Raw genomic sequence first — 24,049 nt, 5'->3', positions numbered from 1 at the left:
AAGTATGTACAGCTGTATATATAGGAAGAGAAATCGAGTAGTTGTAATTGGTTTAGGATAACCAACCCTCATAAGCAGAGTTGGTACCTAGCCTTTACCAATAAGGTGAAGGTCTAGGGTTCGAGTCCCCCCCTCCCCTACTTCCCCTTGTAATGGACTTGAATTTACTCAAAAAAAAAAAATTGGTTTAGGATAGGAGTCTCTCTTGCATGCATGCGCTTAATATATTATACTAATTAAAATATATTAAGTTATCCTATTACAAATCCAATACTCTTTATGGGATCGTTAAAACTAGTAGATATTAGTTAGTAGTTAGTACTCTTAATTTCCTGAATAATCACAAATCATGCATGCCCAGATGGACTCTCTAATAATCCTGTACGAATTATTTAAAAATTATATGTATTTGCTAGTCTGATAATTTGTTTTAAAATATTTTAAATATTAATATAAATGAAATTATATCTTTATGAATTAAATTATATTATTAATCCGTATTTTAGTTGGGCTCTTTATAAATAAGCCCATCAATGAGTACTTATTCACAATGACAATCACATCCAGACAATAAACTTTTTTACAAAAAAATCCACTCATGGTCCAGATTTTGTAAAAGAGCAAAATAGTCCCTCATACTTTAATATGCTCCAATTTTATCATTTAATTTAATTTAACCTCAATTTGACCCCAAATTTCACAAATTATTCAATTTTGACCCAAAACACATTTTTATCGACAATTTCGTCCGTCACCGCTGTTGACCGTCGGTCTCCGGCGTTGACTTTTTCTTTTTCTTCCTTCCTGTTTTTTCTGCCACGGGTTTCCGGCGTTGACTTTTTCGATTTTTGTTTTCGTTTAAACAGCAATATTGATGTGATTGACAGTAATATTAAGGGTTTTTGGCACTTTGCACCCTTGAATTACACCATTTTGGCACTTTGCGCCCTTAAATTGCAAAATTCGCAGATTGCACCCTTGAAACATAAATTGTTTGGCAATTTGCACCCCAAATCACTTTTGGCTTAGAAAACTTACCTGCAACTTGTTGAAAACCTGGAAGATGGGCGAATTCGCAATTCTCTAATTGTCTATCCTCTTCCCCCAATTCTTAATCATCGTTCCACCATTTTTACATTTCGTCCTATTAATAAAATAATCCTAAATTCTTCTTACCCGTTTCTACTTGCCATAATATGTAAATTCTGAACTAAAACTCAAGAATGGTCGAAAATATATAGACAAGAGTCCGATAACACACCTTCAAAAAATCAAGTTTTATTCCATGGTAACGCTAATTTTTTTTTTTAATAATTTTGCGGATCCAAACTATTCAATGGGAGCACAAAAATATTTCCATCATGAAACTAATAGGCACCACCTTTCTACCACCAAATAAACTTCTCAGTAGCCTTATTTTGTCATTTGACTATTCAAAAAAAAAATTTGAGGGCTCGGCCTAAAATTTTCAGTTACATTATTTTTCATACTCAAAAGAAAAAAAAAAGGTGATTTACTATTATTGTTTAGTGTTTATACCGGTTTTACCATTGAAAGAAATGACTAAAAAGATTTTAGAATTTTTTGATTGAAGGGACGAAAGATAAAAATGGTGAAACGGTGATTAAGAATTGAGGGAAGAGGATAGATAATAAGAAAATTATGAATTCGTCCATCTTCCAGGTTTCCAGCAAGTTGCAGGTAAGTTTTCTAAGCCAAAAGTGATTTGGGGTGCAAAGTGCTAAAGAATTTATGTTTAAAGGGTGCAATCTGCCAATTTTGCAATTTAAGGGTGCAAAGTGCCAAAAGGGTGTAATTTAAGGGTGCAAAGTGCCCAAAACCCTAATATTAACTATATTTGTTTAACTGTAAGATATAATTGTTTATTTTATTTCATATAACTTTCTAATATCATTGAAAAATGTTCATCATATTTGTTTAACGATCACTACTAATATTCACTCCATATATATATATATATATATATATATATATATATATATATATATATATATATATATATATATATATATATATATATATATATATATATATATATATATATATATATATATATATATATATATATATATATATATATATATATATATATATATATATATATTCACAATAAAAAAATCATATTTTTTCCTAAATTTGTTAGAATTATTTTTTTCTCTATGTATTCGATTATGTGTTACAATATGACGAAACAATTATCATAATATTCAGTGTGCATCGCGCGGGTGTATTAGTATTAACTATATTACTGTTTGATGTGTCCACACCCAAAGGCCCATATCGACAAGCCCATAGAGGCACACAAATCAAGCTCAAATCGACTAAAGATAATAATACAAGCCCAAGTTGGCTAAGGTCCAAACTGGAATGATCTAAACAGTTAGGCCCAAGTCGGCCCATGTTAAGTGGTTGAGGCCCATGAGAATATATATCTCATATAAATACCCGGAAACTTCACAATTAAAGGTACGCAATTCATAACTCCCGAACAGTCTCTTGAATTCTCTGAATTCTTCTATCATATAAAGCTGACTTGAGCGTCGGAGGGTTTTCGCCGGGACCAATCCCGGCGCCCTAACGACTTTTTGTGATGCAGGTAGTGCCCACGCGAGGAATCAAGAAGTGCGAGGGAGGAATTGCAAAACGTGACGTGGAATCGTACCACATCACTGTTAAACATAGTAAAATTAACTATACTACGGTTTAACACAGTAGTACTGTTATATTAATCTCTAGCACAGTAATATTAACACAACAAAACTCATTATTATTGTGTAATAGATTAATATTATTACAATGTTGATCATTCAACAAATGTAAACATAATAAAAAGCCAAAAGAATTAATATTACTGTGAGTGACACTAATATTACTATAACAACAGTAATATTACCGTCAAATACAGTAATACTACAATAATAGAGAGTAATATTATTACGTTACTCTGTGAATAACTCAAACAAAATAAAAAAAAAAACCCAAACAAAATAATAATATTGATGTGGTTGACAGTAATAATACTATAACAACAGTAATATTACCGTCAACCACAGTAATATTATTGTATTCACAGTAATATTACAATAATAGACAATAATATTATTACGTTACTCCGTGAATAACTCAAACAAAACAATTAAAAAAAATAATATTGATGTGGTTGACAGTAATATTGTTGTGTTTAAAGTTATTTTACTGTCAACGACATTAATATAATTACGTTGACTTGTCAACAAATCAAACAAAATTAAAAAAAAAAAATAACAAAAACAAAATAATAATATTACGTTAATTTACTGTCGACGGCAGTACGATTACATAAATATATTGTCAACAACAGTACAATTACGTTAATATACTGTCAGTGGCAGTATAATTACGTTAATTTACTGTCAGTGACAGTATAATTACCGTTAATGACAGCAAAATTACGGTCAACGTTTACCGGCGGACGTAAAAAAAAAAAAAAAAAGTCAACGCTGGAGACCGGCGGGCAACGCTGGAATCCGGCCGTCAACGCAGGAATCCGGCGGCGGAAAAAACAAAAAAGAAAAAAAAATCGGCAAAATTTTTTTTTTTGGAAAAAAAAATCAAAATTAGATTTTTGTGGTCAAAATTGATTAAATTGGGGTTACAATTAAGAATTGGGTATAAAGTGTTGGGGGTAATTTTGCCATATAGATGAATTTTTCTTTTATTTATAATTAATACTAAATGAATGGGCTTATTGGTGAAAGAGATAACCCCAAAACCTAAAATAATAAAGATACTTGGTTAAAGACTTATGCATTAAAACCCAATTTTGTTCGTGATAAAATATTTTTATGGTTTCTATAAATTATACCAGTCAATGAATGACTAACGTACTATAGTCCAATTTGAGTACATGGTTTTACACTTTTATTTATGATATCATCACACTGGCAATGATTTGTGAGTTAATCTCAAAAGGGCTCATGAAAATGGCGTTTAATTAAAAAAAGTCTTCTTGGCGTGGGATCGCACAACACTGGCACTTTACGAAAAAGTGCAGCCCCGTTTTCTTAAAGTTAGGTCAACAGGAATCGTACCATAGGAAAGTCTTAAAAAGAAAGCTCCTATTTTCAAAGTAATTTTGGGGTGCCAAATCCGTTTCAAGAAAATATGCGTTGGGCTTTTTCATTCGGATAAGCCCCCAATAATCCGCCACTTTAAACTTCCCAGAAATATATTCCGTAAAAATTAATTGATCCTGAGAGAGAGATCAAATCGAATTTTCTTTTGTTGATAGGCAGAGAGAAAATGTTTGTATAGATCTGCCTGACCCTTTGATTCTTTGCAAGTACATCACCATCATACCACCGATCCCTCCAAAAAACAATTTTTCCCTGGCCAATCAATTTGTTGAGATTAAATATTCCTCATATGTTGCATCTATATTATTTTAAATTGATTGGCTATTTAACAAATTTCTAGATTTGTAATATTTTGAAATATTAAATGTATTAATTTATTAAAGTTTAACTCTACTGTGAGTAGCTACAATATATGTTTAAGAGATTAAATTCTGAGCGGATGAGCCGATATTTAATATAAATCGGATTCCACTAATTTTTTGACATGTGGCACTTTTAAGTCTAACTCTTAATAAATTACGCTATTATAATTAGGGTAGGAGGGGTTACGGGTTCTGCTGGGTTTTTTTTTTTTTTTTTCCAATTATTAGAATACTAATTATATTTTAATTTAAATTATCCACGTGTCAATCATCCTATGGCATCCTATTTTCTTATTAAAACAGACCATCCGGTCTAAATTTACACCCTATGTTTAAAATTTAAATGTGTAAATGATATAGCGTAAATGTGTAATGATTTGTGTATAACATTTAAGTAATATGCAAAACATTATGTAAGTGTGAAAATCTAACTATTTAGGTTAAAATCTGTTAAAAGAAGGGTAAAAAAACATAAAATTATCCATTGTTAAGGAAAATTTGCGCCAATTCTCCTGTGTTCTTTATATTGTGTAAAACTCTCTCTTGTGTTTTTTTTTCCTTGCATAAAATCCCCAACTATAGAGGGATTTTATGTAAGTTTGTAATATAAAAAGATTTGGTACATGATTTTGCAACACAAGAGAAGTTTATATAAAGTTAATTTATTCATTTAAAATTGAAAAATTGTTTCCTTAAATTTGGTCGAATGCACCAATCAATTTTCAATATGAAAAATAAAAAAAGTAATAGTACACATGGAAGTTTGAACCAATGTTTTAAAAATCGGACCGAACATAGAACCGAACAACTTACTAGGTCGCGGTTGGATTGGTTCAACCGGGACCCGACCAGGTTTTTATATATATATTTTTTTATTTTTTAATATATAATCTTAAGATGATTATTATACAAATATTTATTCAATACTTATATTATTCATTAGATGTCAACCAAAAACTCTAATTTATTAACTATTCACAATAAAATTGAAACGTTAAGAGAATAGAAATTAATTTTGAAACATTAATAGCATAATTTAGACATTACATATGTCAATAAGAATTAATGAATATAATTATATAAATTTTTGAAGTATTATAAGAAAAAACATAAAATCTCTATCAGTAAAGGGCAAACGGCAAAAAGGGACACGACAAGGGACTCAAATATGCACATTGGTAAAAAAAAGCAGTCTTTTATATAAACTCATCCCCGTGTCTTTAGTCTAAAATACCCTCCATAATATAATTTTTATCAATTCCATCCATTATACTAGGGCTGGGCAAAAATTACCAAATACCGATTACCACGGTATACCTACCATAAATTACCAAATAAATAACTAACTATCGGTTACCACTACATTTGGTACGGTATCGGTACCGTACCATTGCCTTACGGTACGGTAGCGGTATTGTATCTTCAATACCATGGTAATACCGTACCGCAACTTTGTATTTTTAAATTTAGTTAATATATTCAACAAATATTCAACTTTGTACTTTATATTCAACTTTAGATAAAAAAAAAATATAGTCAACAAATATTATAAAGAAAATAAAAAACAAGAATAACGATATGATACATCATATATATATTATATATACATAATTATAATTTTTTTATTATCTTCATTTATTTATGCAAACTCAATATTAGCTTTCGTTAAAGTTGTTTATGTCACGTACTTCTTTAGTTTCAAAGTCCAATTAATCACTTATTGGTGGAATAATTTTTGCCATATTTTCTTCTCCCTTTCTTTCCCCCCTGAGTTCCCAGTCTTCTGTTTAATTTGCATTATTGCAATTTTTTTTTTTATTTCTCTTACTTAAACCATCAAACATTTTTGCTCATTACAAGTTTCTACAATTTTTCTATAGATATCTTAGTAAGCATTAGTTAATTAAAGCAACACATGCTACTACGGTTGTATAATATATATTCATGTAGATTGCTTAATCGATCACCATATTCATTTGCTTAATTTGTTGTATTTATGCATTTATTTAGTATTCATCTTAATTATGATATCATCCGAGTTCATCAAAAAAATGATGTACGGTAGATTACCACGTACCGATCATACCGTACCGAAACTTACGGTATACCGAATAACGGTATACCGCAATTATTGGTACGGTAACGGTATAGAATTTTTCAATACCGAAAGATACGGTAGGTACACGGTATTGAACAAAATGTTCGGTAACCGTACCGAAACCACCCCTACATTATACTCTAAATTCCTTAAGATTACACATTGACCCTGGATTTAAACAAATATATTACATTAACCCCATTTTAATAATTTCTTGAAAAAAGATTTTCTTTTTTAGAAAATAATTTTTTTCTGAATTTTTTTTCCCGCCAGATTCCGGCGTTGACCGAGCAGTTATCCGGCGTTGACTTTTTTATTTTTTTCTTTGAAAACTTTTTTTTCAAAAAAATTTTTTCGGCCGGTCAACCGCCGTTCACCGCCGGTCTCCAGCGTTGACTTTTTTTTTTTTTTTTTTTTTGGAATTTTGATTTTTCTTCAAAAAAATATTTTGAATTAATATTACTGTCTTGGCTGCGAAATTACTATCTAAGACAGTACTATTACTGTTTGGGACAGTAATATTATGAATATTATTTGTCCGATCAGTAATATTATGGGTGGCAATTTGGCTCCGGTTCCATGGATCTGATTAGATTCGGTTCGGTCCATAAGGATCTAGTTTAGATTAAATCTAGTTGAAATAAACCGGATCGGATCTAGTTGAATTTTTTTAAAACTAGATCCATGTGGATCAACTTTAGATCCATTGAAAGTTGAACTAAAATCGAAGTGGGTCATATTGGATCCACTTTACATCCATTCAAAGTTCAACTAAAAATAAAGTGGGTCATATTGGATCCAACCAAAACCAAATTAAATACTAAAATAATTTTCTAAAGAAAATCAAATATTATTTTAATTGTAAATTTAAAAGATCAAACATTTTGAACCCTAATTAGAGAGGGATATATATATATATATATATATATATATATATATATATATATATATATATATATATATATATATATATGTGTGTGTGTGTGTGTGTGTGTGTGTTTGTGTGAAAAAATGTGTGTGTATGTGTATGTAAGTGTGTGTGTAAAAAAGTGTGTGCGTGTGTTTCAAATGTGTGTGTGAAAATGCATGAATATTATGTGTGATTGTAAAAGTTGAGATATTAAACCCCATCAATTGAGATATTAAACCCAAAAAGTTGAGATATTCAACTTCATAATTTGAATTAAAGATGGAATGGATCCATGTGAATCCAATCCGGATCGGTCTAAATTTCATCCACATTAGATCTATTCAAATAGGTTGATTTAGGATCCGGTTCCATTTGGATCCGATTCACATGGATCCGGATCGGATCCGGTCCAAGTTGCAAAATTGCCGCCCCTAAGTAATATTAATAAAATTACTGTTCCAAACAATAATATTATTGCATGAGACAGTAATATTACGTTCGTAAACAATAATATTACAGTCGAAGACAGCAAAAATGCAGGCCAAGACGATAAAATTAATTAATACAGTAATGTTACTGTCTCAGACAGTTAAATTACTGTCTGAGACAGTAATTTAGCAGCCAATACAGTAATATTAATTAAAATATTTTTTTCTCATAAAAAACAAACTTTCAGAAAAAAAAAAAGTCAATTAACAGTTAAATAACTGCTCGAGACAGTAATTTAATTTTTTTTTCTTAATTTTTTTCCCGGCGACTCAGCCGTTGTTGACCGCCGTTCTCCAGCATTGACTTTTTTTAAACCTTTATTTTCTTCTAAAAAAAATATTATTTTCATTAATAATATTGTCTTGGCCTGCAAGGCAAGACAGTAATATTACTGGAGGAGATCCACCAATTTAATTCATTCAAATCAATAACCGTTGGGTGAACGGACGATGGTGTGTTTTGCTAGAATAGGCGGTTTTACGAGCCCGCGCCTATTAGTATAATTTTGAAAAACGTAAACATATTTTAACAAGAACTAAAATATGAATTAGTAATATGGTTTAATTAATTCATAATGATTTATTTAAATTAAGATTAGTAATTAAAATATTTTAAAAAAAAAATTTGAATAATTCATTAGTATAAAAATAGAATCATGGCTGCTATGCAACTCTACCGCACAAGAAATATATAACTTTTGTGTTTATGCATGGTTTGGTTGTTCAAACTTCAAACAGCTCAAGACTCCTATCCTAAATCCATAAAGAGTATTATTAATGGATTTGTAATAGAATAACATAATAATATATGTATATATCTCCTATCCTAAACCAATTACAACTACTCGATTTCTCTTCCTATATATACAGCTGTACATACTTCCCAGTTATTAATTCTGATTGCTTAATTAATTTGACTTGATTTCTCTCTAGCTCTCGATCATATAACTCTTCTCTCTCTCTCTTGATCTAGTTTTAATTAGTATCCATGGGTGGTGTTTCCTTTGACGGAGGAAGTCCTCCACCTTCGTACCCCGGCAAACTGACACCCTATGTTCTCCTAACTGTATTGGCCGGAGCCGCCGGTGGTTTGATTTTTGGCTACGATCTTGGTATATCTGGTACGTATATATATATACCTCGTACTTATGAATTACTATCTATCTATCTTTATGAAATTCTTCTTATGAATTATTTTGACATTCTTGAATAGGTGGGGTGACTTCTATGGCGCCTTTCTTGGAAAAATTCTTCCCTGACGTTTACGAGAGGCAACAATCGATCACGTCGACCAACCAGTACTGCAAGTTTAACAGCCCCACACTCCAATTGTTCACATCCTCCCTGTACTTGGCTGCCCTCTTCGCCTCCTTAGCCGCGGGGGAGGTCACCAAGAAATTCGGCCGTCGTATATCCATGATGATGGCCGGTTTTATCTTCTTGTTCGGCGCCGCCCTCAACGCCGGTGCTGTCCACCTATCCATGCTCATCTTGGGCCGTATTCTACTTGGGATCGGCATTGGCTTTGCTAACCAGGTATTTTATTTATTTTTGTATTTTTTTTTCTTTGTTTTTAAATATGGTTATGCATGATATTTAATTTACTCAACCCAATTAATTTCTTGAATTGACGTGCAGTCGGTGCCTTTGTATCTTTCCGAGATGTCTCCGTACAACTACCGTGGAAGGTTCAACATTTGTTTCCAGTTGATGATCACAATTGGGATACTTTGCGCCAATTTGATCAACTTCGGGACGGCCAAGATAAGCGGCGGCTGGGGGTGGCGCCTGAGCTTGGGCCTTGCCGGTGTCCCCGCCGTGATAATTCTCATCGCTTCCTTCTTCCTCTCCGACACACCCAACTCCATGGTCCAAAGAGGGAGGGAGATTGAAGCCAAAGCCCTTCTGAAGCGCATACGTGGCGTTGATAACGTGGACGCCGAATTCAACGACATGCTGGCTGCCAAGAACGAAGCGGACCTCGTGGAGAGTCCGTGGAGGAATCTTTTTGGAACAAAGTGCTACAGACCCCAACTTGCCATGTCCATTCTCATCCCTTTCTTCCAGCAGTTCACCGGAATCAACGTCATCATGTTCTACGCTCCAGTGCTCTTCCAGAGCCTCGGTTTCGGGTCGGACGCCTCACTTATCTCGTCAGTGATCACCGGAGTTGTCAACATGTTTGCCACCAGGGTGTCAATCTACGGTTCCGATCGGTGGGGGAGGAGGAGCCTCTTCCTCGAAGGCGGCGTGCAAATGTTCATTTTCCAGTCACTCATAGCGGGGCTAATCGGGTGGAGATTCGGGGTGTCAGGAAACGTGACGGATATACCCTTTTGGTTCGCGGCGGTTGTGGTCGTGTGCATATGCGTGTACGTAATGGGGTTCGCGTGGTCGTGGGACCGTTGGGGTGGCTGTACCCGAGCGAGATATTCCCTCTGGAGGTCCGGTCGGCAGCACAGAGCGTCACGGTGGCCGTTAACATGGCCTTCACATTCATAGTAGGGCAGTGCTTCCTCACAATGCTCTGCTCAATGAAGTACGGTCTATTCATCTTCTTTGCTTTCTTCGTAGCAGTGATGACATTGTTCTGCTATTTCTTCATGCCCGAGACAAAGAATATTCCGATCGAGGAGATGACGCAGGTCTGGAGGAGCCATTGGTTCTGGAAGAGGTTTATGAATGAGCCAAAAATAAGGCCATCGCCATGAGCAACTTGAGAGATCGAGTTTGAGTTTGATATATCTATGGTACTCTTGCGTTTTTTTTCTTTTTTTCTTTCTATTATTGCTAATTCCTGCTTTTGTATAAATATATAGATATAGATAGTTTAATTAGTTGGAGGAGGAACGAAACATATTATCGTTTCTCAATATATATTTATTCTTTAATATATGACATTTTTTCATGTTTTGTTTTTTCCATTAATCGTGATTTTTCCAAACATGTATTACATGTTAGGGTCCATTCGACATACATCCCTCATACGGAAAATATATAGGGATAGGTCCACCCCTAAAATTCTTCCTTTGGATACTTCTGGAGAGGCAAAAGTACTATTGCGCCCTTATTTGCAATTTTCGCCCAACCGCATTCAATATTTTTGCAAACTGCATTCAGCATCATTGTTCAACTGCATTTAGCATTTACGGACCTGTATTTATCATTTTTATTGATTTATTTAATAAAATAATATAAATATTTATTTTATTATTATATTTTATAGATACCCTCTTTTGCATTTTAGTATTTTTTATTTTTTTTACTTTTTAATTATTTAATTATTTTATTTTTTTTAATTTTTATTATTTTTTTAATTTTAAAATTTTAAATTTTTTTTTTTAATTTCAAATTTTTGAAACTTACTGAACTGAAATTGACTAAACATGACTATAGTATACCACAGTCATGTATAGTTATATGTAGTCATGTACTGTCTTTTAACCCCAAAGTCATAGTAAACCGTTGATTATATAAAAAAAACTTCATCTACACCCAACAAAAATTGAAAAAAACACAATAATCAAGATCACTATACATTAGAAAAACCACATAACTTGTATATAACTATATATTGCTACGTGAAACTATACATGACTATAGTTATCTATAGTCATCTATACGACTATATTTGACTCAAATCCCGCTTTTCAATACGAGAACGGCTTGTTTTGAACGATGAACACAAAGCCCACTCCGCAAAAACTTACTACATAGTAGTTCAAACACCAAGACCTGCAAAAAAAGAAAAAAGAGTTAAACAAACAACAAATTTCGCTTCAAATTTGAATCTATACACACACACACACACACACACACACACACACACACACACACACACTATCACTTACTGACACATACATACACACCACCAACATATACTCCCCACATAACTCATACATGACTACATGTTATTGTATGTTACTATATAATACAAATCATAAATCATACACACACTATCACTTACTGACATACATACACATCACCAACATATACTCCCCACATAACTCATACATGACTACATGTTACTATATGTTACTATATATAAATCATACACACACTATCACTTACTGACATACATACACATCACCAACATATACTCCCCACATAACTCATACATGACTACATGTTACTATATGTTACTATATAATACAATCATAAATCATACACACACTATCACTTAGTGACATACATACATATACTCCCCACATATACTATATATACATGACTACATGTTACTATATGTTATTATATAATACAAATCATAAATCCTAAATTTCAAGAGGTAAATCATAAAATTGGACCTAAAAGATTCACCAAGCATACAAAATTTCATTTAATTACGACACACGTTTCATTCAAATGGCAGAAAAAAAAATCCAAATTAGAATATTATATAATAAACTAAAAGAATGCACACACACAGAGACACAAACAAAGAACTCGATCAAACACGAAACTGATTAAAAAATCTAGACAATTGAAACAAAATATTAGTTGAGCCGAAAAATTAGAGTCGAATTAAAATCGAGAACAAATTACTATAGCGTACTACAAGTCCACATGTTACTAAATGTGACTATATATGATTGCAGTCACATGTAGTCATATATAGTTTTATATAGTAAAATTTGTAGTAGATTTAAGTTTTAACAGAAGTTTTATATTGCTAATCCTTTCTTAATTCTAAGCTAACTCCTACACCAACAAATAAGTAATAGTTACAACTGATAATACGAAAAGCAAACTCCAACAAATCACCAATTATAATAGGAAAAGCAAACCCCCACAAATAGCCAATTATAATGAAATTGTAGACAAATTAGCTAACTAAGCCATAGATCTCCACCAAAATCAAAACAAACTAACATAATGAACAAAATTAACACTCCCTGTCATTAATTATTACGAAGACGAACTAAAAACATGCGATTATTTACTTCATACATTATAAATTGCAACCTTACCAAGCTAAAAACTCGTGCGGCGGAATACCGATTCCGTTCGTCGACTACGGCCCAGATACATATCTTATTCTCTGGCAATAGAAATCGTCGTCGAAATACGGATCTCGTACGGCGGAATATGGATCTCGTTCTTAGTGTGGGCAGCAGCGGCGGCAGACGGCGACGGGGGGAGCAGCGTCGTCAAACGGCGACGGAGGGAGCATCGGCTGCTTGCGGCGACGGGGGGAGCAACGATTCCATTCTCGTCGTGGGGAGCAACGGCAGCGGGCAGCGACGGCGGCGGCGACGCAAGTCAGGGGAGAAGCAGATGTGGCCATGGTTGTGGATAGAGAGAGAAAGAGAGAGTTAGAGAGAGAAGAAAAGAAAGAGGGAGAGAGATATCACGTGATAGAGAGAGATTTAGAGAGAGAATAAGAGAAAGAGGGGATGAGATGTAACGGCTGAATGAGTGGAGAGAAAAACTACGGTTTTAAATTGTAACTAAAATGGCAAAACGAGTATTTTAATTTATTTAGGGGGTCTCACTAATTAAGATTAGAATTTGAGTTTTTGACTAAGAAAGAAATATTTATTGGGCCTCCTGATATATATTTTCTAAAATAGGGGGTTATCACTCATTTCCCCTATGTATTTTGTGAAATAAAATTTGGCATTTGTACACAATTCATTTTGAACCCAAACAAACTTGCCTTTCGAAGTTATTGTGCTAAATTCAAATTCTCAAATTCCATTGATTCAAGACTTCTTCAACCCTATACTCGGTGATAAACATCGGGTGGGTCTTCTACTGCCACGTGTCTTTTTTTTTTTATTCTTTAATATATTTTCAGTTAGGGTTTACCTTTAGAGGTTTTAAAAAAAAAAAACAAAAAAAAAAACAAAAAAAAAAAACAAAAGAACATGTGGCAGCAGAAGACCCACCTACTGTTTATCACCGGGTGTAGGGTCGAAGGAGCCGTTGATTCAACATGACGAACTAAATGCACATAGGTACACAAAAAATAATCTTACAAATAAACTCATCATACCCATTTTTATCAATTTCATACATTACACTCTAACTTCTCAATATTACACATTGACCCTGGATTTGAACAAACATATCACATTAACCCTCATTTTAATATTTTTTTGAAAAAAAAATTATGAATTTTTTTTTCCAGCCAGATTCCCGCGTTGACCTGGCGGTTCTCCGATGTTAACTTTATTATTTTTTAAAAACTCTTTTTTTCTGAAATTTTTTCCGTCCGGTCAACCGCCGTTGACCGCCGGTCTCCGACCTTAATTTTTTTTTCTCTCTAAATTACTGTGTTAATAACAAAATTATTGTCTGAAATAGTAATATTGAATACCAAAACAGTAATATTACTAATATTACTGTCCCAAAGAGTAATATTATTGCATGAGACAGTAATATTACGGACGGAGATAGTAATACTATGGTCGAAGACGCCAAAATTGCAGCTCAAGACGATTAAATTAATTAATACAGTAAAATTACTGTCTATGAGAGTTAAATTACTGTCGCCGAGAGTTAAATTACTGTTGGAGACAGTAACTTAAAAGTCAAAACAGTAATATTAATTAAAATAATTTTTTAAGGAAACAATAAAATTTCAAAAGAAAAAAAAACGTCAATGCCTGAGACAGTAATATTACTGTCTCAGACCGTTAAATTATTGTGATCAACAGTTAAATTACTGTTGGAGACAGTAATTTAGCAGTCAAGACAGTAATATTAATTAAAATAATTTTTTTAAGAAAAACAAAATTGCAAAAAAAAATTAAAAACAAAGTCGACGGCGGTTGACCCGCCGCCAAAAGTAAAAATCAGAAAAAATAAAGATTTCAAAAAAAATTAACAAAAAACTAAAAAAACAAAAGTCAACGCCGGTTACAGGCGGTTGACCTGCCAAAAAAAATTTCAGAAAAAAAAAACAAGTTTAAAAAAAAAAAAAAAGCCAACGGCGGTTGGCCTCTAGTCTCTAACGGTGGCTGGTCAAAATCGGAATAAGGGTCAAAATTGGTTAATTGGTGAAATTCGGCTAAATTGGAGTGTAAAACATGTAATTGGAGTTGAATTAGGGTTTTGATGAATTGACGGTAATTTTGGTATATATATAAAAGGGTTTTGCTTATTTGCAAAATAAGTTTGAATGATCTGCAATTATTTGGAAGTTAAAAAAGTTGGATGTCCTTTTTTTAATTAAAGTGTCCTTATCATGCTCATATTTGCCATTTACCCTAAATTTTTATCTGTATTTTATCTCCTAAATATTATTTTAGATTTTATCTTCTAAATATCCGACGGCACAATTTTTTTTTTGTTCATAGTTCATATAGTGGTTCGATTTTTGCATATCTTATATCTTATATATAAAAGAAAGAAATGCTGGGCAACCCTAAAAAATCCAATGATATTTTTGTAATTATTTATTTTTAATATTTTTTCTCTATTAATTTCTAACTATAATTTTTAATAATTATCAAAATTAAAACTAACCCCGCGAAGAATCCTACCTTATTGCTACTTATATAATTATTTATTTTAATATTTATCTGTACTAATTCTTTAACTATAATTTCAACAATTAATAATCTCCTTAAACGTTGGGCAACCCAAAAAAATCCAATGGTATTTTGGTAATTATTTATTTTTAATATTTTTTCTCTATTAATTTCTAACTATAACTTTTAACAATTATCGAAATTAAAACTGACCCGCGAAGAATCCTACATTATTGCTACTTATGTAATTATTTATTTTTAATATTTTCCTGTACTAATTTTTTAACTATAATTTTCAACAATTATTAATCTCCGGTTTTTCATCAACATATCTCAAATCAAGTTGGAAATTCGAGTTGTTAAATTTTAGTCTATTTATTTGGATTACAAATCTTAATATGTAAGATTTAAAAAAAGTAATGTTATATAAAATATGAATAATACTACATTATTAAATTTTACTATAGTAGTGTACTATATTTTCTTATTATGTATTAAATTGATTTTTTTTCACTATTTAAATAATATTTCGTGAATCGCACGGGGAAAATGCTAGTCTATATAAAAGAAAGAAAGGTTATGGCTACTTAAAAAACCCTAATGCCATATTTGTAATTATTTTTATTATTTTAGATTTTTATCAGATTTGTATCTCCTAAATATTATTTTAGATTTTTATCTCCTATATATTATTAGATTTTTGGGCGAATTACAAAGAGGCCCATGACAAGGGACTTAAATGCACATAGGTCCAGACAAAAAACAGTCTTGCAAATAAACCCATACCCATGTCTATTGACTAAAATACCATCCATAATATGATTGATAGTGAAAGCAGGAAGACAAAAACACTAGAAGTCCTTTTTTGATTAAGTACATGTGTTATGGGTCTATTTGTCATTTACCTTAATTTAAAAAACCGTAAACATAATTTACAAGAACTAAAATATGAATTAGTAATCTAGTTTAATTCATAATGATTTATTTAAAGGGTAAATGACGAATATGGCCATGAGAAGAAGATCATTTAATTAAAAAAGGGACATCCAACGTTTTTGTCTTGCAAATAAATCCATCTCATTCAAACTTATTTGCAAATAAGGAAAACTCTTTTATATATACCAAAATTACCCACAACTATTAGAAACCCTAATTCAACTTTAATTTCATGATTTACACCCAATTTTACCAATCAACCAATTTTGACCCTAATTTTGACCGCCACGAATGGACACCGTCAGACTTCGGCGGTAAATTTTTTTTGATTTTTTATTTTGAAAATAATTTTTTTTTTCTTAATTTTTTTCCCGGCGACTCAGCCGTTGTTGACCGCCGTTCTCCAACATTAACTTTTTTTTAAACCTTTATTTTCTTCTAAAAAAAATATTATTTTCATTAATAATATTGTCTTGGCCTGCAAGGCAAGACAGTAATATTACTGGAGGAGATCCACCAATTTAATTCATTCAAATCAATAACCGTTGGGTGAACGGACGATGGTGTGTTTTGCTAGAATAGGCGGTTTTACGAGCCCGCGCCTATTAGTATAATTTTGAAAAACGTAAACATATTTTAACAAGAACTAAAATATGAATTAGTAATATGGTTTAATTAATTCATAATGATTTATTTAAATTAAGATTAGTAATTAAAATATTTTAAAAAAAAAATTTGAATAATTCATTAGTATAAAAATAGAATCATGGCTGCTATGCAACTCTACCGCACAAGAAATATATAACTTTTGTGTTTATGCATGGTTTGGTTGTTCAAACTTCAAACAGCTCAAGACTCCTATCCTAAATCCATAAAGAGTATTATTAATGGATTTGTAATAGAATAACATAATAATATATGTATATATCTCCTATCCTAAACCAATTACAACTACTCGATTTCTCTTCCTATATATACAGCTGTACATACTTCCCAGTTATTAATTCTGATTGCTTAATTAATTTGACTTGATTTCTCTCTAGCTCTCGATCATATAACTCTTCTCTCTCTCTCTTGATCTAGTTTTAATTAGTATCCATGGGTGGTGTTTCCTTTGACGGAGGAAGTCCTCCACCTTCGTACCCCGGCAAACTGACACCCTATGTTCTCCTAACTGTATTGGCCGGAGCCGCCGGTGGTTTGATTTTTGGCTACGATCTTGGTATATCTGGTACGTATATATATATACCTCGTACTTATGAATTACTATCTATCTATCTTTATGAAATTCTTCTTATGAATTATTTTGACATTCTTGAATAGGTGGGGTGACTTCTATGGCGCCTTTCTTGGAAAAATTCTTCCCTGACGTTTACGAGAGGCAACAATCGATCACGTCGACCAACCAGTACTGCAAGTTTAACAGCCCCACACTCCAATTGTTCACATCCTCCCTGTACTTGGCTGCCCTCTTCGCCTCCTTAGCCGCGGGGGAGGTCACCAAGAAATTCGGCCGTCGTATATCCATGATGATGGCCGGTTTTATCTTCTTGTTCGGCGCCGCCCTCAACGCCGGTGCTGTCCACCTATCCATGCTCATCTTGGGCCGTATTCTACTTGGGATCGGCATTGGCTTTGCTAACCAGGTATTTTATTTATTTTTGTATTTTTTTTTCTTTGTTTTTAAATATGGTTATGCATGATATTTAATTTACTCAACCCAATTAATTTCTTGAATTGACGTGCAGTCGGTGCCTTTGTATCTTTCCGAGATGTCTCCGTACAACTACCGTGGAAGGTTCAACATTTGTTTCCAGTTGATGATCACAATTGGGATACTTTGCGCCAATTTGATCAACTTCGGGACGGCCAAGATAAGCGGCGGCTGGGGGTGGCGCCTGAGCTTGGGCCTTGCCGGTGTCCCCGCCGTGATAATTCTCATCGCTTCCTTCTTCCTCTCCGACACACCCAACTCCATGGTCCAAAGAGGGAGGGAGATTGAAGCCAAAGCCCTTCTGAAGCGCATACGTGGCGTTGATAACGTGGACGCCGAATTCAACGACATGCTGGCTGCCAAGAACGAAGCGGACCTCGTGGAGAGTCCGTGGAGGAATCTTTTTGGAACAAAGTGCTACAGACCCCAACTTGCCATGTCCATTCTCATCCCTTTCTTCCAGCAGTTCACCGGAATCAACGTCATCATGTTCTACGCTCCAGTGCTCTTCCAGAGCCTCGGTTTCGGGTCGGACGCCTCACTTATCTCGTCAGTGATCACCGGAGTTGTCAACATGTTTGCCACCGGGGTGTCAATCTACGGTTCCGATCGGTGGGGGAGGAGGAGCCTCTTCCTCGAAGGCGGCGTGCAAATGTTCATTTTCCAGTCACTCATAGCGGGGCTAATCGGGTGGAGATTCGGGGTGTCAGGAAACGTGACGGATATACCCTTTTGGTTCGCGGCGGTTGTGGTCGTGTGCATATGCGTGTACGTAATGGGGTTCGCGTGGTCGTGGGGACCGTTGGGGTGGCTGTACCCGAGCGAGATATTCCCTCTGGAGGTCCGGTCGGCAGCACAGAGCGTCACGGTGGCCGTTAACATGGCCTTCACATTCATAGTAGGGCAGTGCTTCCTCACAATGCTCTGCTCAATGAAGTACGGTCTATTCATCTTCTTTGCTTTCTTCGTAGCAGTGATGACATTGTTCTGCTATTTCTTCATGCCCGAGACAAAGAATATTCCGATCGAGGAGATGACGCAGGTCTGGAGGAGCCATTGGTTCTGGAAGAGGTTTATGAATGAGCCAAAAATAAGGCCATCGCCATGAGCAACTTGAGAGATCGAGTTTGAGTTTGATATATCTATGGTACTCTTGCGTTTTTTTTCTTTTTTTTCTTTCTATTATTGCTAATTCCTGCTTTTGTATAAATATATAGATATAGATAGTTTAATTAGTTGGAGGAGGAACGAAACATATTATCGTTTCTCAATATATATTTATTCTTCAATATATGACATTTTTTCATGTTTTGTTTTTTCCATTAATCGTGATTTTTCCAAACATGTATAACATTATGTATTTTGTGAAATAAATTTTCGCATTTGTACACAATTCATTTTGAACCCAAACAAACTTACCGTCGTAAGTTATTGTGCTAAATTCAAATTCTGTTGATTCAACATGAGAGGAACTAGTCGAATTTCCAAAGAACAGTCTTGTTGTATATACATTTAGGGGACATAATTTGTCATTTTTTTTGGAGAATTTTCCCCTTACAAAAGTAACTTTCGGAACAAATATGGGAGAGATTGAGATCATTCCAAGCAAGGACTTAATTCCATTTGGAAACGAAAACACGAAGAAAACAAAAGCCCCCAAGATATTTAAGAGGCGTTACAGTCTCCTCTTCACAACACTTACTGGAGAAAGACTTCCTGTAAATCCAATAGACGAAAACAGAAAGTCATATTTAATTTTTACGAGCCCTATTAATGATAAGTCAATTTTAATTTAGAATACAAAATACACGTATACTTGGATGCACACCCATATAAATAGTTCAATTAGATAAAAAGAAAACATAAAAGAACACTTAATAATTAATACAACACCTTCAATGAAAGGTTCATTTGAAGCAAAACAACTAAGAGGAAAGTTGATTGACGACATCAGAGCAACATATTTTATGAAATAAATTACTCGAGTTAAAATCCAGTTGTCTTGGCAATCTTTTGACATGTTATGACTTATGATAGTAAAATAGTAAAATATGAACTTAGCAGAATAGAAAGGAAGTAGCCAAGTTACATACAATATACATGACATATAACTTGTGTTTACGGTTGTTCAAAAATAGAAAATTCCCGAGGAAAAAACAGTAGAGATATTTACCTCACGATCAACTTCACAAATTGTGTCTGATTAATAATTGCGTTGAAAACCTCAAAGAGCACATTAGCTCTTTGCTATGCTTGTTGCCAGCTGTGCACCGAGTTTTTCCAAGTCAAGAACAAAGCATAAGACAAAATTTAACAATTCTACTGATGAACAATGTGACACAACTTGCACTTTAACGAGAGAAAAAAAAATAAAAAATTTAACAGCTGATAAGAACTCACCGATCAATTTTGTTCGCAACATTTTCCTGATAAAAGCTCTGCATTTCAAGTGCATCACTCTTTCTAACCCTTCCGATCAAGGTGGTATCTTTTTTTCTGAAATTATCATCCTCATATAAATTAATATTAGAGTCGATATAACCCCGTAAAGCCAACAGAACTAGAGAGCATAGTTCAATTTTATTGCCATTAACAACATTTCCATTATGTCACAAAGCCAAGACAAAATGTGACAATAATTTAATAAAATATACCACAATTAGTCGATATTTGACGCTTATCAGCGTAGAAACCTAAAAGAGTTGGTAAATATCTGATCCATGTTCAATTGCATTCCATGAAACGTAGTCTCTACATTCTGGCAAATAAGATCAAATAAGTAGTATTCATTTAAACTAAATCTCTAAAATCTTGAGCAATTTACCTTGTTTTCCCACAAAGAGCAATTGACTAAGCACCATCATCTGTTATAACGCCACAACTTCAACTGCAAATACAAAAATAGCCCATTTAGAAAGTGGCCGTTTTCACACACATGAACCGACCATAAGCTTGAGACTGTTTTATAATTACCTTCAAATGGTTTGCGGTATCTCGTAAAGTCCGTTTCAAAGCCTGCCTTGCGCATTTCATCCAAAAGTTTCGTGTATTCATCCACATTGCCCTGCTGCAAAAGGCTACTAAGAAATCCAGAATAGGTTTTGACCGAAGGAGCAATCCCTTCCTTCGTCATTCTCCCCATAAGTTTAAGTGCTTCACTTTTGCTGCCGCTCTTAAAGCACTCGTTAATCAATGTATTGTAAGTGATTAGATTCGGAACTAACCCTTTCGATTGAAGTTTATGAAAAAGCCTCAATGCACGGTCAAGGTTTCCGGATTTACATAACCCATCTATAAGGGCATTATACGTAACTATATTCGGAGAAATACCCTTTTCCGTCATTTCGTCACGTAATAGAAAAGCTTCATTAACGTCACCCGAAGTGGCTGCACTGTGTATAAGGGCAGAGTAAGTGAACTCGTCTGGTACAAAGCCTCTTTGCGATAAACCACTGATAACTTTTCTTGCATCGTTCGTCTTCCCACATTTGCATAATCCAGCTATAACAACATTATACAGAATACTACTGGGAATTATATTTCCTTTCACACTTTCATCAATGGTGGTTGCAATTTTCTGGGCTTCGGTCGGAATTTTATCGAAGTTGAAAAAATCGTAAAATTGTTTAAGATTCGGGACAACATCTAATTCCACCATTTTCTGCAGTAACATATTTGCGCCATCTGTCCGACCAAGCTTATTTAATCCGCTAATAATTATGGTACATATATGTACATTTGGAGCAATTCCTTTTCCTCTCATTTCGAAATACGCGTCAAACGCCTTCTTGAGATTCCCTTCTTTGAACCAACCGCTCATAAGTGCTCCATATGTAATAATATTAGGACTTAGCCCTTTCGCATGAAATTCCGAAAGCAGCTTAGAAATTTCCTTCGATTTATCCGCTCGAAACAATCCACTAATAAGCGAATTATACATTTCAATAGAAGCGGGAACTCCCTCCATATCCATAATTTCTTTAATTTCAAAAGCTCGTTCAACATCTCCAGCTCTACAATACCCATCAATCAAGATTCTATTAGTCACTTCATCAATCGAACAACCCCTTTCCTTCATCTTCTCGAGAATTTGCTCCGCTACAATCATTTTCCCCATTTTACACAATCCATTGAGCATAGTGTTGAATAAAATAGTACTTTTCGTGGGGCCCTTTGCAAGAGCTTGCTTCCACATCATCAAAGCCTTATCAAAGTCTCCCTTTCTGAAAAGACCGTGAACAATTGTGCTAAATCCAATTTCATCGGGAATAAAACCTCTCTTGAGCATCAACTGCCAAAGGGAGAGAGCATCTTCCACATCACCATAATCACACAAACCTTTTAAAAGAATATTATAACTTATATTTGCCGGATAAACACCATTACCAGCCATATTACGACAAAGCTTGAGAGCATCGTCGATCAATCCTCTTTTACAATAACCATCCAATAAAGTAGTGTAGCTATAATTATCCGGCTTTAAATTCCCTTCAACCATAGTCATTATAACTTTCTCCGCCTCAAAAAGTTGACCATTTTTGCAGTACCCATTAATCATAGAATTGAAAACGAACAAATTCGTCCCCAAACCCGACCTCAACATTTCATTCTTGATTCTCACAGCATCATCCATATTTCCATCACGACAATACCCATCGATTAATACTCCATAGACCTTTTCATCCAAAACCATCATATTTTCCTTCATCCCTTTAAATACTTCACAAGCTCGATCCATTTTCCCCGTCCGAGAATAACCCTTGATCAACATCGTACATGTAATAATATTTTTAACAATTCTTCTTTGACTCATTAACCCCAACACTTTATCCACCCCCTCCATATCCCCCTTCTCGACAAACCCATTAATCAAATTATTGTAACCCACAACATTCAAATTTATTCCCATTTTATCCAATCCTTCCACAAATTCCATCGCTTCAGCAACTCTGCCATCCTTGCAGTACGCATCCACCACTATCGCACATGTGTACACATCAGGAGCAACCCCGATTCTCATCATTTGATCATAAACACAAATAGCGGTATGAAAATCCTTACCTCTCACCAAACAACTCAACAGGCCATTACAAGATCGCAAGCTCGGCAAGCGACCCCACTTGGGCATATTATCAAACATGTACAAGGCATTCTTACACAAGCCCTTTTCCACATAAGCTTTCAGCACCATGTCGAAAACAGTTCCCGAAAACTTAAATTCCCTATATACAGTAACCAATTCATCGCAAATCAAAGAAACCGGAAGATCGCTGCTTTCCGAGAGATCAACGAGACCGCGTAAACATAACCTCGTTTCATCAAACATTCGGGCATTGGATAAAATGTGGATGAGCTTAACATAAGACTTGAAGTAAGGTCTGAAGTAATTCTGTTTAGAAGCTAGGTTGAAGAAGTGAAGGGCAGAAATTGGGTGACCCTTTAGATTTTTTAGGACGAGGTCCAAAAGGTGGTCGGAGAAAGTGAAGTCTAGGGTTTTGAGGGCATCGAAGCGGCGGAGTATTAAGAGGCGGCTGATTTGAGCAGGGAGATTTACCATATCGCCTCCTCGTTGGTACTTTATTAATTGTAATAATACACAACATATCAGAAAATCTAAGCACTACGTAACAATGTCGGAGGAAGTAAAACGACGCAGTATTGTTAAAATTGCAGATTTCATTGACAGCGGCGAGAGGAGAGATTATAGTTGGTACATACACAAGATTTACTTGGGGGTAGTTTTGGGTTATATTCTTTTCCTTCTGGAATTGGAAGTTGGCCGACGGCGGCGGCGCGATAGTTGGGTAATGAAAGGTGCTTCCAGGTCGAAGTAATAGAAGAAAATGAACCAAGGGAAGAGGACAGGAGAGGGGAATATATTGACTGTGTACTTATTTTTATATTTATTATATGAGGTAATGTGTGTAATT

At 34.2% G+C, this 24,049-nt stretch overlaps 2 protein-coding genes, 1 long non-coding RNA gene and 1 pseudogene across 6 annotated transcripts; 2 read left to right on the top strand and 2 right to left on the bottom strand.

Annotated features, from left to right (window-relative positions):
- The first annotated feature begins 8,875 nt into the window (after positions 1–8,875).
- On the top strand, positions 8,876–10,875 carry LOC105949962 (sugar transport protein 1-like; annotated as a pseudogene). The gene is made up of 3 exons (XR_016034967.1): positions 8,876–9,115; positions 9,208–9,530; positions 9,633–10,875. The product of XR_016034967.1 is annotated as a sugar transport protein 1-like (transcript).
- A 593-nt stretch (positions 10,876–11,468) lies between these two features.
- Positions 11,469–13,395, bottom strand: LOC148766435 (uncharacterized). Its single transcript, XR_016034821.1, has 2 exons — positions 12,962–13,395; positions 11,469–11,729 (listed from the first exon to the last, which is right to left on the bottom strand). It is a non-coding gene; the product is annotated as an uncharacterized LOC148766435 (long non-coding RNA).
- Positions 13,396–17,397: 4,002 nt separating this feature from the next.
- LOC148766434 (sugar transport protein 1-like) lies at positions 17,398–19,360 on the top strand. The gene is made up of 3 exons (XM_088826325.1): positions 17,398–17,636; positions 17,729–18,051; positions 18,154–19,360. The coding sequence occupies exons 1-3, from the start codon at positions 17,504–17,506 to the stop codon at positions 19,225–19,227; spliced, it is 1,530 nt and encodes a 509-aa protein (XP_088682451.1). The 5' UTR covers positions 17,398–17,503; the 3' UTR covers positions 19,228–19,360.
- A 240-nt stretch (positions 19,361–19,600) lies between these two features.
- LOC105949989 (uncharacterized) lies at positions 19,601–24,049 on the bottom strand. Of its 3 annotated transcripts, XR_016034671.1 has the most exons (6): positions 21,093–24,049; positions 20,944–21,006; positions 20,774–20,877; positions 20,520–20,615; positions 20,293–20,382; positions 19,601–19,835 (listed from the first exon to the last, which is right to left on the bottom strand). XR_016034671.1 is itself a non-coding variant. In XM_088826324.1 (2 exons), exons 1-2 carry the CDS (start codon positions 23,674–23,676, stop codon positions 20,987–20,989), a joined length of 2,604 nt encoding a protein of 867 aa, XP_088682450.1. In that variant the 5' UTR covers positions 23,677–23,982; the 3' UTR covers positions 20,939–20,986. The 3 variants fall into 3 exon arrangements, 1 of the variants encoding a protein (XP_088682450.1); XR_016034670.1 differs by lacking the exon at positions 20,774–20,877 and having other exon boundaries at positions 21,093–24,045; XM_088826324.1 differs by lacking the exons at positions 19,601–19,835; positions 20,293–20,382; positions 20,520–20,615; positions 20,774–20,877 and having other exon boundaries at positions 20,939–21,006; positions 21,093–23,982.

The sequence above is a fragment of the Erythranthe guttata genome, chromosome 12 (assembly GCF_056151865.1).
Source record: "Erythranthe guttata isolate IM_541 chromosome 12, IM_541, whole genome shotgun sequence".
Lineage (NCBI taxonomy): Eukaryota > Viridiplantae > Streptophyta > Magnoliopsida > Lamiales > Phrymaceae > Erythranthe > Erythranthe guttata.
This window is presented reverse-complemented; position numbering and strand designations above follow the sequence as displayed.

What these genes read in the sequence shown, in the direction of transcription:
- LOC105949989 (XM_088826324.1), bottom strand. Translation starts at nt 23,676, where the DNA reads ATGGTAAATCTCCCTGCTCAAATCAGCCGCCTCTTAATACTCCGCCGC. An exon ending in ATACCGCAAACCATTTGAAG is followed by an intron (nt 21,007 to 21,092) that starts GTAATTATAAAA and finishes TTGTATTTGCAG; the next exon opens with TTGAAGTTGTGGCGTTATAA.
- LOC148766434 (XM_088826325.1), top strand. Translation starts at nt 17,504, where the DNA reads ATGGGTGGTGTTTCCTTTGACGGAGGAAGTCCTCCACCTTCGTACCCC. An exon ending in CTACGATCTTGGTATATCTG is followed by an intron (nt 17,637 to 17,728) that starts GTACGTATATAT and finishes ATTCTTGAATAG; the next exon opens with GTGGGGTGACTTCTATGGCG. An exon ending in GCATTGGCTTTGCTAACCAG is followed by an intron (nt 18,052 to 18,153) that starts GTATTTTATTTA and finishes ATTGACGTGCAG; the next exon opens with TCGGTGCCTTTGTATCTTTC.